Here is a 14,795-nt window from a genome sequence, read left to right on the forward strand (position 1 = left end):
ACCTTTAGAAAAAAAGGTTCCTTATTGAACCAAAAAGGGTTCCATCGTTTACTTCATATATGAAACCCCTAAAAGTGATATATAGAACCCTTTTATAGGGTTCTTTGATCAGAACCCTAGAGGTTCTTCTTCACTGAACCAAAATGGTTCCATACAGAACTCAGCATGAGGCCATTTATGAATTATGGCTACTACTATTAAATAGTACAATTTTATGCTAAGAATATAATTGAATAAATCATTAAATAATGAACAAAAGAATAGCAGCATAGTGTTGTTGTTTTTTTGAATGATGGCCCATGTCAATTCTGGCAGACTTTTTTACAATTCAATAGTATTAGTTACAGCAAACAACAAAAATGTGGCTTATGCTCCTTTCTCAACCTCCACAAATAGCAGTCCTCACACATACAGTTGAGATGAGCATGTTGTGGGGTTAAGGGCCTTGCTCACGGGCCCAACGGTAGGCAAATGTTTTGAGGATGTGAAACGAGCAGCCCTCCAGTTGTCAAATGAATTCCTATAGTTTTTTCCAGCGCCCAGCCCGCAATTAGAACCGGCCACATTTCCAACTCCTGCCACAGGTCCAGCTCCTGCTACAGGTCCAGCTCATTAGCCGCTGGGCTATCTACTGCCAGTACAGTATGGGTTGTTGCCTGACTGGTTCCAGAGAAGAAGAAAAAGGAGAAAAATATAAGCATGAGTTAATCTGCCAAAATGAAGACAAAATGCTAAACAGACATATCATTATTATGATGTAGAACAGGGCTATTCAACTCTTACCCTACGAGGTCCGGAGCCTGCTTCTTTTCTGTTCTACCTGATAGTTAACTGCACCCACCTGGTGCCTCAGGTCTAAATCAGTCCCTGATTTAGAGGGGAACAAAAAAATAGTGGAACTGGCTTCGAGGTCCTGTCGAGCTTGAGGGATGTAGAAAAACAATTTACATGCAGTTGTTGTCAGCAGCAGCCCGAAAGAGAGATCCTCTGCCTCTGATAGTTCTGGGTTACTGTCAGACTGAGCAAAACAGAGATGTATGGAAAAAGTCATGTAAAGATTAACTGGGCTATTGAATCACCAATACTTATTATACATAACTTACTATAAATAATTAAAACATACCTCATCTCGGTCAGCAACAGTCTTCCAAACGACAAGCGGTACCGGAGCACCAAGTCTGGGAGCAAAAGATCCGAAACAGCTTCTACCCTCAAGCCATAACACTACTGAACAGTCAATCAATCTACCAGACTATTTGCATTGACCCCTTTATTTTTTACATTGACTTTCTTGCACTGGCTCTTACAACACACACGTGCATACACAAAACACACACACGTGCATATTGACGACACACACACAGTCTTGTACAGCTAACCTGGGGACACAAAATTCAGTCCCATTCAAAATCCCATTTTCACTAACCCTAATTCTAACCCTTTACCCTAAACCTAACCCTCAAATCTAACCTGAACAATAAACCTAATTCTTACCCTAACACTAATTCTAACCGTAACCTTAAATCCCCTAGAAATAGCATTTAACCTTGCGGGGTAACAAAATGTCAAGTATTGTTAAACATGGTGGTGGATGCATCATGTTGTGGGTATGCTTGTCATCAGCAAGGACTAGGGGGTTCTTTTTTGGAAAAAACAGAATAGAGCTAAGCACAGACAAAGTCCTAGAGGAAAACCTGGTTCAGTCTGCTTTCCACTAGACACAGATTCACCTTTCAGCAGGACAATAACCTAAAACACAAGGCCAAATAGTTGCTCACCAAGACAACATTGAATGTTCCTGAGTGGCCTAATTACAGTTTTGACTAAAATCAGCTTGAAAATCAACTCTAACTGTAATTGCTGCCAAAGTTGATTCTGGCATGTATTGACTCAGGATTGTGAATACTTATGTATATTTCATTTTCAATAAATTTGCAAACAATTCTAAACACATGTTTTAACTTTGTCATTATGGGGTATTGTGTGTACAGTCGTGGCCAAAAGTTGAGAATGACACAAATTGTAACGGGTTTCTTCCAACTCCTCCTCTGACGAAGAGGTGGAAGAAGGATCGGACCAAAATGCAGCGTGGTTCGTTCGATACATCTTTAATGATGAAAAAACACGAACAATACAAAACAACAAACGTCGAAAACCGAAACAGCCCTGACTGGTGCAACAAACACAGAGACAGGAACAATCACCCACAAACACACAGTGAAACCCAGGCTACCTAAATATGGTTCCCAATCAGAGACAACGATAATCACCTGACTCTGATTGAGAACCGCCTCAGGCAGCCATAGACTAATCTATACACCCCACACAACCCCAAGACAAAACACACTACAAATAAACCCATGTCACACCCTGGCCTGACCCAATAAATGAAGATAACATAATAAATATAGACCAGGGCATGACACAAATATTAATTTCACAAAGTCTGCTGCCTCAGTTTGTATGATGGCAATTTGCAAACACTCTAGAATGTTATGAAGAGTGATCAGAAGAATTGCAATTAATTGCAAAGTCTCCCTTGCCATGGAAATGAACTGAATCCCAAAAATACATTTCCAATGCATTTCAGCCCTGCCACAAAAGGTGACATCATGTCAGTGATTATCTTGTTACCACAGGTGTGATTGTTGACGAGGACAAGGTTGGAGATCACTCTGTCATGCTGATTGAGTTCGAATAACAGACTGGAAGCTTCAAAAGGAGGGTGGTGCTTGGAATCATTGTTCTTCCTCTGGCAACCATGGTTACCTGCAAGGAAACGTGCCATCATCATTGCTTTGCACAAAAAGGGCTTCACGGGCAAGGATATTGCTGCCAGTAAGATTGCACCTAAATCAACCATTTATCAGATCATCAAGAACTTCAAGGAGAGCAGTTCAAATGTTGTGAAGAAGGGTTCAGGGCGCCCAAGAAAGTCCAGCAAGCGCCAGGACTGTCTCCTAAAGTTGATTCAGCTGCAGGTTCGGGGCACCACCAGTACAGAGCTTGCTCAGGAAAGGCAGCAGGCAGGTGTGAGTGCATCTCCATGCACAGTGAGGCAAATACCTTTTGAGGATGGCCTTGTGTCAAGAACGGCAGCAAAGAAGCCACTTCTCTCCAGGAAAAACATCAGGGACAGACTGATATTCTGCAAAAGGTGCAGGGATTGGACTGCTGAGGACTGGGGTAAAGTCCTTTTCTCTGATGATTCCCCTTTCCAAATGTTTGGGGCTTCCGGAAAAAAGCTTGTCAGTGGAAGACAGGGTGAGCGCTACCATCAGTCCTGTGTCATGCCAACAGTAAAGCATCCTGAGACCATTCATGTGTTGGGTTGCTTCTCAGCAAGGGAGTGGGCTCACTCACAATGTTGCCTAAGAACACAGCCATGAATAAAGAATGGTACCAACACATTCTCCGAGTGCAACTTCTCCCAACCATACAGGAACAGTTTGGTGAAGAACAATGCCTTTTCCAGCATGATGGAGCACCTTGCCATATGGCAAAAGTGATAACTAAGTGGCTCGGGGCACAAAACATCAATATTTTGGGTCCATGGCCAGGAAACTCCCCAGACCTTAACCCCGTTGAGAACGTGTGGTCAATCCTCAAGAGGTGGGTGGACAAACAAAACCCCAAAAATTCTGACAAACTCCAAGCATTGATTATGCAAGAATGAGCTGCATGCCAGGGTGGATTGCAGAGATCTTAAAAAAGAAGGGAAAACAGTGCAATTATAGACTCTTTGCATCAACTTCATGTAATTTTCAATAACTGCCTTTGACACTAATGAAATGCTTGTAATTATACTTCCGTATTCCATAGTAACATCTGACAAAGATATCTAAAGACACTGAAGCAGCTAACTTTGTGGAAATAAATGTTTGTGTCATTCTCAAAACTTTTGGCCACGACTGTAGATGGGTGAGAAAAAACATATATTTAATCAATTTAGAATTCAGGCTGTAACAACAAAATGTGGAATAATTCAAGGGGTCTGAATACTTTCTGAAGGCACTGTAGTTTGCAACAGCACAGGTTTGTATGTACCTAGCTGTTTGCCACTCAGACTTCGGCAACAATGTTACTAAATATGAATTTGATCTCCCCTTGCCATAGCGAGCTAACGGTGTCAGACGTCAGCTAACCATTTTTCTGAACAGGCGAGATCATGCACCAGGAGCATTTACAGGGATATAAATGTCATTGCAAAAAAAGCTGAAACAAATTAAAAAGGGAATCCTAGAAGTCATTCCAGAGTTTGATGTGACTGGGTTAGCTTTTGAAACCTGTTGTTTTAAAGAAAATCTCCATTACACTCTGGAGTAGGGGTAGAACCCTCATGGGTATATATACATAGCCACAGGGAGTAGGGGTGCTGAGGGTGCTGCAGGACTCACTGAATAATCTGAATAGGAAACAAATATTTTAAAAAAATGCATACATAGTGGAGGAGGGGTCTTTTTGAGGTAGAGGTAAGAGGTGCTTTGGACCTGGAGGATTCATGGGGCTGGTAGCAGAGAGAGCAAAGGCCTCTGGGTACGATGGTCAGGAGTGGCAGGGTGATTAGGAGGATAAGAGTGTTAATATCGCAATAACAACACTGTAAAAATTGACATTGTTTAGTCATGGTTTTCTGAGAGGTTTTCATTGTTTTCAGGCACATTGAGAAAGGAAAATAGTGTTTTGATGTGCTTTTGACTTACCCATTTGAATACTGTTCACTCTTTCAAATGTAACATTTGCAAAAATGTAAACTGAAGAAAAAGTATTGAGGTCAACGGGTGTGTTTGAATGATAGAAAACAATGATCGACAAGGGGATGATAAAAAGTGCGACACATCCTGTCTGTGTATTATGGTCCACCACTGTTCAGTTGGCTGTAAATAAATGACCGACCGTCACACAATTTGCAGAGTTCTATGTCAAAGCTGAAGTGCTGCACACGCGAGTGACAACACAGATAGACTACAATTGAAGGCTTCTAAAAGAACGAAGGGGAGAGTGACAACAAAGAAGGAAAGAACGGTGCACTTATTGAAGCAGCAGAGTGAGATATTAAAAGTGGCTGCCATATATCGCTCAAGTCACTCAAAGCGACTTTTGAACGCGGACTAATGAATCCCAGAGCGTATCAAGTTAAAGGAGTTACAAATTCAACTCCTAGTCGCATGACAATTTGTGCAAATGTTTAATAACCTGTTCTGGCATAAAGCAGTATTCAGTACAAATAGGATTTCTTATTCTTTGCAATGAACAAGATAGTAATGCGGGGGGACATCGAACGGCATACAAATGACATTGAGCTCTCAAAGTGAACCCTAGTGCTCATGAGGGAAACACACACATACAGAGAAGTTATTCGCTTTAGGTAGAAAGTGCTAAGTGCTTGGTGTGGTTTCACCATTGTTAAAAAATATCTAACTGCATTTTCTCCCAACATAGTTGTATTATACACATATCTACATGGGTTTTATCGAACGTAAACAGTACAGATGCGAACAAATATATCTTTACAGCTCGACAGAGAGATCCTGAGACAGAGGATAGTTTATATTGAAGGCACACTTTATCCTGCAAGTACACAGTGTAAGGCTCTCGACTCTGTCTCGTACTCAATGCATATTTTGCGAAGTGGGGCACGCCATTCTAATTTTGGAATGAAGTAGAGGATATGAAAATATCCACAGTATGGTCCTGGAAGACTGATAGGGATCTGGTAAAAAAAGTAGTGCACTATATGGGGAATAGCTTGTGATTTGGGATGTATTAAATGTTTCATCAGTAGCTAGTGAAACAATTGGAACAACAGTCGTAAGAGAATGTCAAGGGGCAACATAGTAGCATGTGTTGACCTTTGAGGAAGAGCTGTTTCCTAGCCATGTCATTTGGCATGACAAGGTCTGAGGAAATTCTGTGTTTCACCACACCACGATTAAATGTGTCTGTTTTTCATCATAATAAAGAAATCCCAAAAATAACTGCATGGACAAAATGTATACATTGATGAAGCAGGTAGACCAACCACTAACCGATCATTTACTTGCCCTTATTTCACTCTGCAATTGCATTATATGTGTTATTTACGGTTAACATTTGCATAATAACATACTATAACATTATTGTGCCAACTGGCAGAAGTAAAACAAACAAAATCTATCTACAAGCTTAGACCTGAGATATACAGCGCTAGGTGCTGTTCAGTGATAGAATATGTGGTGAACGTTGGGACTCAGGCGATCTCTGGGACAGGTGAGTTCTGAGTTTTCATAGGCATTTCGCCGGACACGTCCACTTTGTTGTCATAAGTTGCATGGTTGTCCTCCTCATGTTGGTACCTGGCAAAGTTGACAAAGACCTGGGGATGAAGACAGGGTGGTAAGAGTAGATGCAGGAGGGCCTTGCATGTCACATGCACACACAAATCTGCTCATATGAATGGGTCTTAGTTTAGTTAGTTTGAATTTGGTTAGGTTTTCAGAATTATTGAAGAATTTCAACCGAAAGTCAATCAACGTATCCGATCTGTTCAGTCTAATGACATTTCAACATGTATCCTTAAATAATGTATCCTTAAATGTCTTACACTCCACTGTGAAACGAGACCGAAGGCATCATGATAATGACCCCCCCCACAACAATATTTACAACACTTTATTTACTAACCTTGGTCTGTGTAACGGGGTGAGGAAACAACGGTAAAAGCTTGTATTCATCAGGTAAAGTATCAAGAAAAGAAGGAAGCGAAATAAAGCAAAAGGCCTGTGAAAGCCACCATATATTTTAAGATATGAAGTGACTTTATATGAATAGGCCTAAGAGGAAATGGGGGATGGCCAGATTGTATAACAAATCCCATGTCTCGGATCAACACAACTAATATTATGCCATGCTATCTCAGGGAACGAGTGTAGCCACTTAAGCGGAGATTGTTTCTGCAGTGAAACAACAGTTTACGGGGGATGTTTATTCTTCTCCGCCTAGTCCATTAGGCGCTGCCTATGAAGTACATCTTTCTCAACAGTTACAGCCTATAAAATAATGCCACACCATATGCCTACGATCACCTTTGAGGCATAAAACAAGTGCCCTTTTATTTCCTTTGGGCAGCAAAGACAGACAAAAGGAGGAACGATGAAAACAAAAACAAAAAACTTCCATCACCCTCTCCTCAGCTCTTCCTCCTAACACAATCATCTTCTGAATCCCTTGTAGAATCAAGTTCACTCTTCTAACTTCAGCGTCAAAGATAAAGCCCGGACTGATAAAGCCCGGACTGTTTTAAATCAGCCTGGCATGTTTCATTTGAGATGAAAGGGGAAGGTTACACCAATTTTCGTGATCCGTTCCGGTTTGAGATAATGTCGGCCATCTTAATTGGAACTAGAAAGTCTTCGTTTGAGACTCAAGAGAAACGTCAGACGGTACGGTAGGTATGTGAAACCTTTGATGGAGGAGGATCCTGGGCGTTAGATCCCGTTGAAACACACTTCCTGTTAAATTGAGGAGGACTAGTACTGTGAAGAACCGTACTGCTGGGCTCTTTGGGATTTTGAGATTGACAGACTAAAGTTTAGCAAATGCAACAGGCTTCCTTACAAAAGAATGGCTGACAAAACTTCTTTCTATAACTTCACCGTTATGACATCTTATTAAGGAGGGGATGAGGAAGTGTAAAAACAACAACAATGCATTTCTCCATGCCTATCTTCAATTCCACCTATCAGGGGATTATTTGAATCTTAACCCCAGATGCCATTGGTTGAATACAGTATGCTGAGAGGCTTAAAACATTTATGCCTTTAGCTTTCCATATCAGAGTTTGACAGCTCTTTATAAAACGGGTTGTATGGATCCTGGGTGTTGATTGGTTGATATGCGGGAGTGGTGGGCCAACAAAATACCATGACGTGTTAATGTCACAATTCCATTGTCCTCCATTGTTTTAATCTCGCTACTATTTGGTTTGCAACATTCTATGACCTGTGCAACAATGTTTCATTTTACAAATGTGATCTCTCCCATGCCAGCAGGCTAGCTAGCCCAAGAATGAATGTGGAACTAATAATTCACCTTGGAAACCCGTAAACACTCGGAATTCCATTCATTATTTTTCAGCGCAGTGCAGCCTATGTAGGCCTATTGGATATTTATTAAATCATAATTTTATGAAGTTCTTGTCTCTCATCATCTTTGAATCTCTGCGAGCTGCCGACATGCCAATGATTTGTTTAGCATAGCAACGTCTAATGAATAGAATGATTAGAATTAACGACTCGGTCAAAACATGTAAAAGAACTTCAGAATGCAAAAGTTATTCGATGCAGACCTGGAGGCAAGGGAAATAATGGCTGTGAGTGGCCATCGTTGTGACAGCTCACTAAAAAGTTATTGGCAGCCTAACATGGAGAACAGAAAATGCTGGAGTACCATTTTAGCTGGCAACGACGTGAGTGGGACGTACCATTCTCTGCCAAAGAAGACTGGGCCACCAACCACAAGCCTTGGAATCGCTTCAGGCCTCAGAACAGCCCTTGTTGGGAGTTGTCACACAATAATTTCTGGGTTTTCAGGCAGTATTACTTAAATATACTATAATGTTCTCTGTGCAAACTATATAATACCCAGAACACATACTGCAACACATTTCTAGGTTGACTACTGTGTATTTGTCAAGGTTGGAAATAATGTATTGTTTGTGAACGCATTCCAACACCCATTCTGAACAATAGAGCATTCTATATAGCAGAGCTACGTAAGTGGTCAAAATGTTGTCACCAATAACCCACATGGGAGCAGAGATTGCACTATGCTACATAGTTTTATCCTTTAGTGAATATATTTAATATCCTGCAATCTGCTCAAACGGCATTGGATGTGTGCAACTGTGCTTGTAATGTTTTCAAATACTAGCATTTCATACGCCACATGCAGTATTAACATCTCTTCTCCCACTGTACTCACGACAAACATGTTTCTCCAATCACCTCTAATCTTCTAAGCATTAGTTTATTATAACTTAGACTTCATGCTCCGGTGCTTGTGACTGACATTTAGTTAATAACAGATGGGTGTGGGTATTAACTATGGCATTTGGGTGTTTATTAGATGGCCGCCGACGCGTGGCAAGGAGAAGGACTCAGAGGCGCTCAATTAACCTCACTGCCGTGGCGGTGGAGTCCCAGTGCGCCACATGCGCCACAATGCATGTTTTAAATACAGGCCACCCCAGTCCACGTCAGCTATATGCTAGTTTGTTCTGTTGTCTTTGAAATGCTCTCTGTAGTGTGTGGCGGAAAAAAAAAATGTTTCTTCAGGGATGAACAGATTGAGGTGACACTTAGCTGTCCATGTATAAGGGACATAGAAGCTGCATCAGTGTTTACTACTCATACTCAGACACTAGGTAACCTTTTGTTTTCCATAAAGGGGAAGATACTGCATCTTTGAAAATGTCAAGTGCTCAAGTTAATTGTGTATTTTCAATGTGTGTATACTTAGTTATAGAGAAACAATGAACAAATGGCGGAAAACAACGCAAATGTGCATTTGATCAGGGTTTCCCAAACTCGGTCCAAAAATGTTGTATGCTTTAAAAGCCAGGATGTTATACTAATTTCTGCTTTTCTTCTAGTAGAAGTCACTGCACAATATTGAGGAAGAGTCGTCATGACAACAGCTGATAATCAGCTGAGGGAATGCTCTGTACCAAAATGAATGAACGGAGGGAATCAACACAACTGTGTATTAGATGACACATTCTCAGTAGGATGAGACTAGTATGCTGAAATTTGTAGCTTATAGTATTCATTTTTACTAAACAGTACATTCTAAATAGTATGTAGTACGATTAGTATGTAGTTTTAGTAAGTAGTAAGCGAGACAGATTTCAGACAAGACCACTAGGTTGTTTAAGTAAGTTGTAGGCAAGACACATTTCGGACATGGAACCTTTCTTTCAATAAAGGCATTAATTCCTCAGCCTTAGTGCCGGATCAATATGAATTGTAGTGTGAGCCAGATCTTACATGTTGGGGTCTATTTTAACAAACCAACAGCAATGGTCAATTTTAGCGCAGGCGGTAGCGCTGTAGGTTCAGGCATGTGTCAGAACAATTTTCTGCTATTTTTACAATTATTTGGGAACTTGCTGGAGTTGGTGCATAAGGGCTGGGATTTGATGAATAAACAAGATGTGGGTGTGTTGAGGCATGGCCCCTCACTGGCCAATCAGAACTTGCTCCATGGCGAAATATGTGGATGCTTCAAATTTTGTATTTATGTCTTCTATGTATTTCCATGGAATCAACTCAAATCCCATTGTTAGTCTGTTATAGTTGTTAAATGGCTTACAGGAACAAAATAACAAAATGTAGACCCATCTTTGCTAAATACGTTAATTCGAACCCATTTGCAGTCCACATTGGTCTAAGTAATTGCATTGCTTCAATAGCAGTCACAATGATATAAGGGCAAGGCCTAGTGTAAATTGTAGTATGGCTGAGCGTCGACAAGCCAAAAATTGTCAATAAGCAAAATTAACTTAATTATTGATAAGGTCTAAAAATAGAACAAATAATTCTAAACTAAACAAAACGTGTTTTAAATAGGCTGTCACACTTACAGGCACCTTCATTTCTCCCCGTGGTCATATAATACTGAAACAACGCAGACTATGGAGGGTTTTACGCACATCCTAACGTTTCACAGTAGCTGGACAAAGATCCAATATAAATAGAAAGGGAGAATGTCCACTCACCGTTATACTGCTCCTAAATAGGCCTATGTTTTATGAACCTAATCGGAAACATCTTACAGATCAGATCTTACAGATCGCATTCACACATCTCCAGAAGTTCCATTGCAAGCACGCCACGGACGTTGTCACTATAAAACCAGGAAGGTGAATCATTCTAATAAGTTCGGTTGTAATAAAAAATTTGCGAAATACATGTAAAAAAAAAGACACGCATTGCTTGAACCAGCCTTCGTTATAGCAGGCCTAAGGGAGGGCTCGGGTTTTGAAAATATTAAACGGAAAACAAGCATTTTTTTTTTACAGGTTACAGATAACCTCTAAATAGGAGGTTCACCGGTATTCACTAAGGTTCTCATCTCTCGTTTCATGATGGGCATGGGCACTTAGCCTAAATCATGGAGGGGGTTTTACGCACATCCAATACAGGACCAGCATGGCTAAAATCATGTGTCTTATCTACAATGCATAGATAACAGGGGGTATGTCAGCTGTTTTACTCCTTTCAAACTGGATATTTTAATAAAGCTTTGGTGATTAAGATTTATTTCCAAGCAGTCTTAGGAGCCAAACCCTTTATCGACAGTCTTGACTACTTCGCGATTGCATTGGTTAGAAAATATATATATAACTTAATTGAGAGGGGAGGCTATGCTTGGTTTCTAACCAAATACAATTAAATGGGGGAAAAAAGTTTTTAATGTTTATAAATACAAAGTATACAGGCACCCAAAGCACATTTGGCAAATATTCTTCCATGCGCATATGGGCAGTGTGCATCACAGCTGTATAGGCTGAGTTTCCGCTGTCAAAATTAATTCCATAACCAACTGCGTTACTGCTAAAATCAGCTTTTGGTTAGTCTTAAATATCCCTATCAGCGCTTCCTGAAATTAGCACTCTGGATCATGTTTTTAATGACACTCCTCAAATATTTCCACCCGCCCATCTGTGTGCCAGCGAGCTGATAAGACAGGTATATTAAAAACCTGGCATTAGGGCTGTAAAATGCCAGTGTCAGTTTTTACATGACGAAGTTGCAAACTAACGTGCGTTTGATACTAGTGCCGTCGTAACTCCAGCCGAAAATAGAACCCTGTAGGTCAGAGCTCTCCTCAATAAATCACCAGCTGAAAGGTGACTGTCTGGTCTCCGTCACCATAGGTGTTGTTGTTTTTTTACCCCCTTTGTGTTTTAGTGCAATGACCTTATAGCCTGCGTGTGATTTTTTATTTACGCTGTGATCTGGTAAATATGCTCCATAGCTGCATTGGCGAACATTTCTCTTCTTTTCTTTCTTTCTTTCCCTCTTTCTTTCATTTTTCTTTTCTTTATTATTTTATCTCTTTCTTTCATTATTTTCTTTATTTTTTCTTTCCTCTCATGGCAGGTGCTTTCGGAGAGGCTCTCAGACTGAGGGTCGTTTTTATCTAGGCAGGCCTTCTTTCCCCTCCTTTTCTCCCAAAGGATGAGTGGACAGGTGACCTTTGCTGGGCCCTCTTAAGGTGCTCTAGTCTACCCAGACCTCTCCACTGCTGTGCTAATGTTCATCATTGAGGGCGAGGCACACTCTCCTCTCAGAGGCTTGATTACATCAGATCTCAAGCTTCACACATCCAATTGGAAACGTGAGGTGAGGCAGTTGACATTCAACAGCAAGACTAACAGCATTCAGTGTACAAGTCATATTAAAGGAAATGTATTGTATAGATAATATATGCCTTCATTGCCATAACAGGGATGGGCAACTCCACTCCTGGAGTGCCGGCAGATGTTCACCCAGCTTTAACACACGTGCCAAAAAAAGAAACACCCTCTTGCCCTCCAGGATCAGATTTGCCCTCACCAGCCATACAACTTGATTTGTTGACTCAGCACTGCTAGTGCAGGGAACGAAGAAAATGCCCTGTGTGTCCCCACAACATAGTTAAATTAAATACCATAGAAACACTATAGTATCTCTATAGTCCTCACCTAGAAAAACTACTGAATGAAGGGTTACCTGATCCAAAGTGGTCTGGGAGACAGAGTAGTCCTCCACACCCAGCCTCTGCTGATGAGTGGTGAACTGGCTGAAGATGCTGACCAGAGCGCCCTTGCTGAGGGGGAGCTGGTACTGCAGAGTGTTGTGGTGCTTCTCCTTCAGTATGCTACCCGGAAAGGTCTCGTGGACAAACTCCTCCACAGGGCCCAGAGCGGGGGGCGAGCCGCCCACCCTCACGATCACAGTGTAGCCGTCCCCGAACCTGGAGAAAACAGACACTAATGAATAAACACATACACATCAATCAAAGCATATGGACAGACAAAGGCACAAACACATAGCTACAAGTACACACATCAAGCAACGCACAAAGGCACGTGTGAAAGCAGACACACACAGTCACACACACAGTCATACACACACACGCGCCCTAGTGGCGGTGCCCTAGTGTTAACATAAACATGTGATAAAAGAAGGAGGATAGAGGGATGGAATGTAAGAGAGAGTGAGCGAGGGAAGGGGACGTATAATTTATCTTAATTTCCCCGGCGGCACAACCGAGAAACTTGTGAGTTGTTTGTCTCCTGAAGGAATTTTCCTTCCACCTCCTTTACTCCCATCCTTCTCTATCCCTCCCTCCCTGGTTTGTGTTTGTTAATAAGGTGCTGACGCTAGGAGCACTGTCTAAGTCCTGAGTTTGCACAAAGCCATGAGTTGGCATGTAGATTTACCCATGGTGCTTAGAGTGTACCTATAAGTAGTGGATCTTGGTGTGACATGTGGGGTGCATCCAGACACACAGTACCTACACAGGTCTGTAAAAAATTATCACATTTTTACAATACCTGGGGAGTTTAATATCATCTGTGTCCCAAATGGTTCCATATAGGGAATAGGGTGCCATTTGGGACTCAACGGTAGTGTTTAATATCTGGACTGTTTTAGTGTTTAATATCTCAGCGATCACATTAACATTATATAACACTCTGTACAGACTGTGCATATGTGGAACACACCTTGTGCTATTGACGAGTTTGGGTGGTATAGTGTCTTCTCTGTCATCAGACTTGAAACACCTTGATATGAGCCACCTTGGCCATCTTAAAGGCGATCCCAATCTAAGGACATATACTTTCAGGGTATGTATACCTCTGCAAAGTCTAATGTCTCAGTCCCAGTATTTATTTATATGTTTACTAAAAAATAAAAATAGAAAAAACTGAATGCCTCAAAATAATTAGGTCGGAGTAGTAATTAGTTGTTTGGAGGTTATTGTGAATCCAAAATCTGATTTTTCTGACTCATTATTTTGGGGTCTCTTAAGAATGTACAAACAAAGACATTGTGGCACACGCGATGAGGTTCGCTCGTATTAAGCGTTGCTCATTCATTCCATTTCCAATTCAGTAACATGGTGCATTCTGACATGAATAAAAAATATTTCCCGATCATTTCACCGACACATTAAATGCACCACAATATGATTCTCATTAAATGCTCCCTCATAGTTGGAATAGGCTACTCTGGACATGCGTTGGTAGTACCCAACTCGCTAACAATCATCAGCTCGCTAATGGCCTGGTACCCAGGGCTCTATTGTCCCTCTAACCACTCTGACATCAATGCAAATACAACCGAAGATCACATCAAACACTTCATCAAAACAGTATAATGATTTAAAAACTCACTTCACTGTGATGATCAATTTGAAGAAACAAGTTTAACAACAGGTTGAAACTGAGTGGAACACATGGTCGTTGTGGATGTTGTTTAAAATCCAAACACAACGAAATGGACAGCGCTTTCTAAGATGAAGATTAATTCGAAACACCCATACGCATAAAACAGCTTACCCATACGCCCATATTTGAACCCAAGCCCTCCCAAAAAATGTAATTAACTTCTTATGGCTGGGGGCAGTATTGAGTAGCTTGGATGAATAAGGTGACCAGAGGTTTTTGCTTGCTACTCAGTCCCAGTTGCTAATATACCTAATAGAACATCTTTGGAGGGAGCTGAAAGTCCGTATTGCCCAGCGACAGCCCCGAAACATGAAGG

At 41.1% G+C, this 14,795-nt stretch overlaps 1 protein-coding gene across 1 annotated transcript in view; it reads right to left on the minus strand.

Moving 5' to 3' along the window:
* Positions 1-5,004: 5,004 nt before the first annotated feature.
* The window catches only part of LOC135515515 (phospholipid-transporting ATPase ABCA1-like), a 257,293-nt gene continuing 247,502 nt past the window's right edge, over positions 5,005-14,795 (minus strand). The window contains exons 47-48 of the mRNA XM_064939137.1: positions 12,756-12,999; positions 5,005-6,355 (exon numbers count right to left, since the gene is read on the minus strand). Coding sequence (XP_064795209.1) covers positions 6,230-6,355; positions 12,756-12,999 — 370 coding nt within the window. The 3' untranslated portion in view covers positions 5,005-6,229. The remainder of the gene's footprint in view (positions 6,356-12,755; positions 13,000-14,795) is intronic.

Source organism: Oncorhynchus masou, chromosome 27, assembly GCF_036934945.1.
Source record: "Oncorhynchus masou masou isolate Uvic2021 chromosome 27, UVic_Omas_1.1, whole genome shotgun sequence".
Taxonomy (NCBI): domain Eukaryota; kingdom Metazoa; phylum Chordata; class Actinopteri; order Salmoniformes; family Salmonidae; genus Oncorhynchus; species Oncorhynchus masou.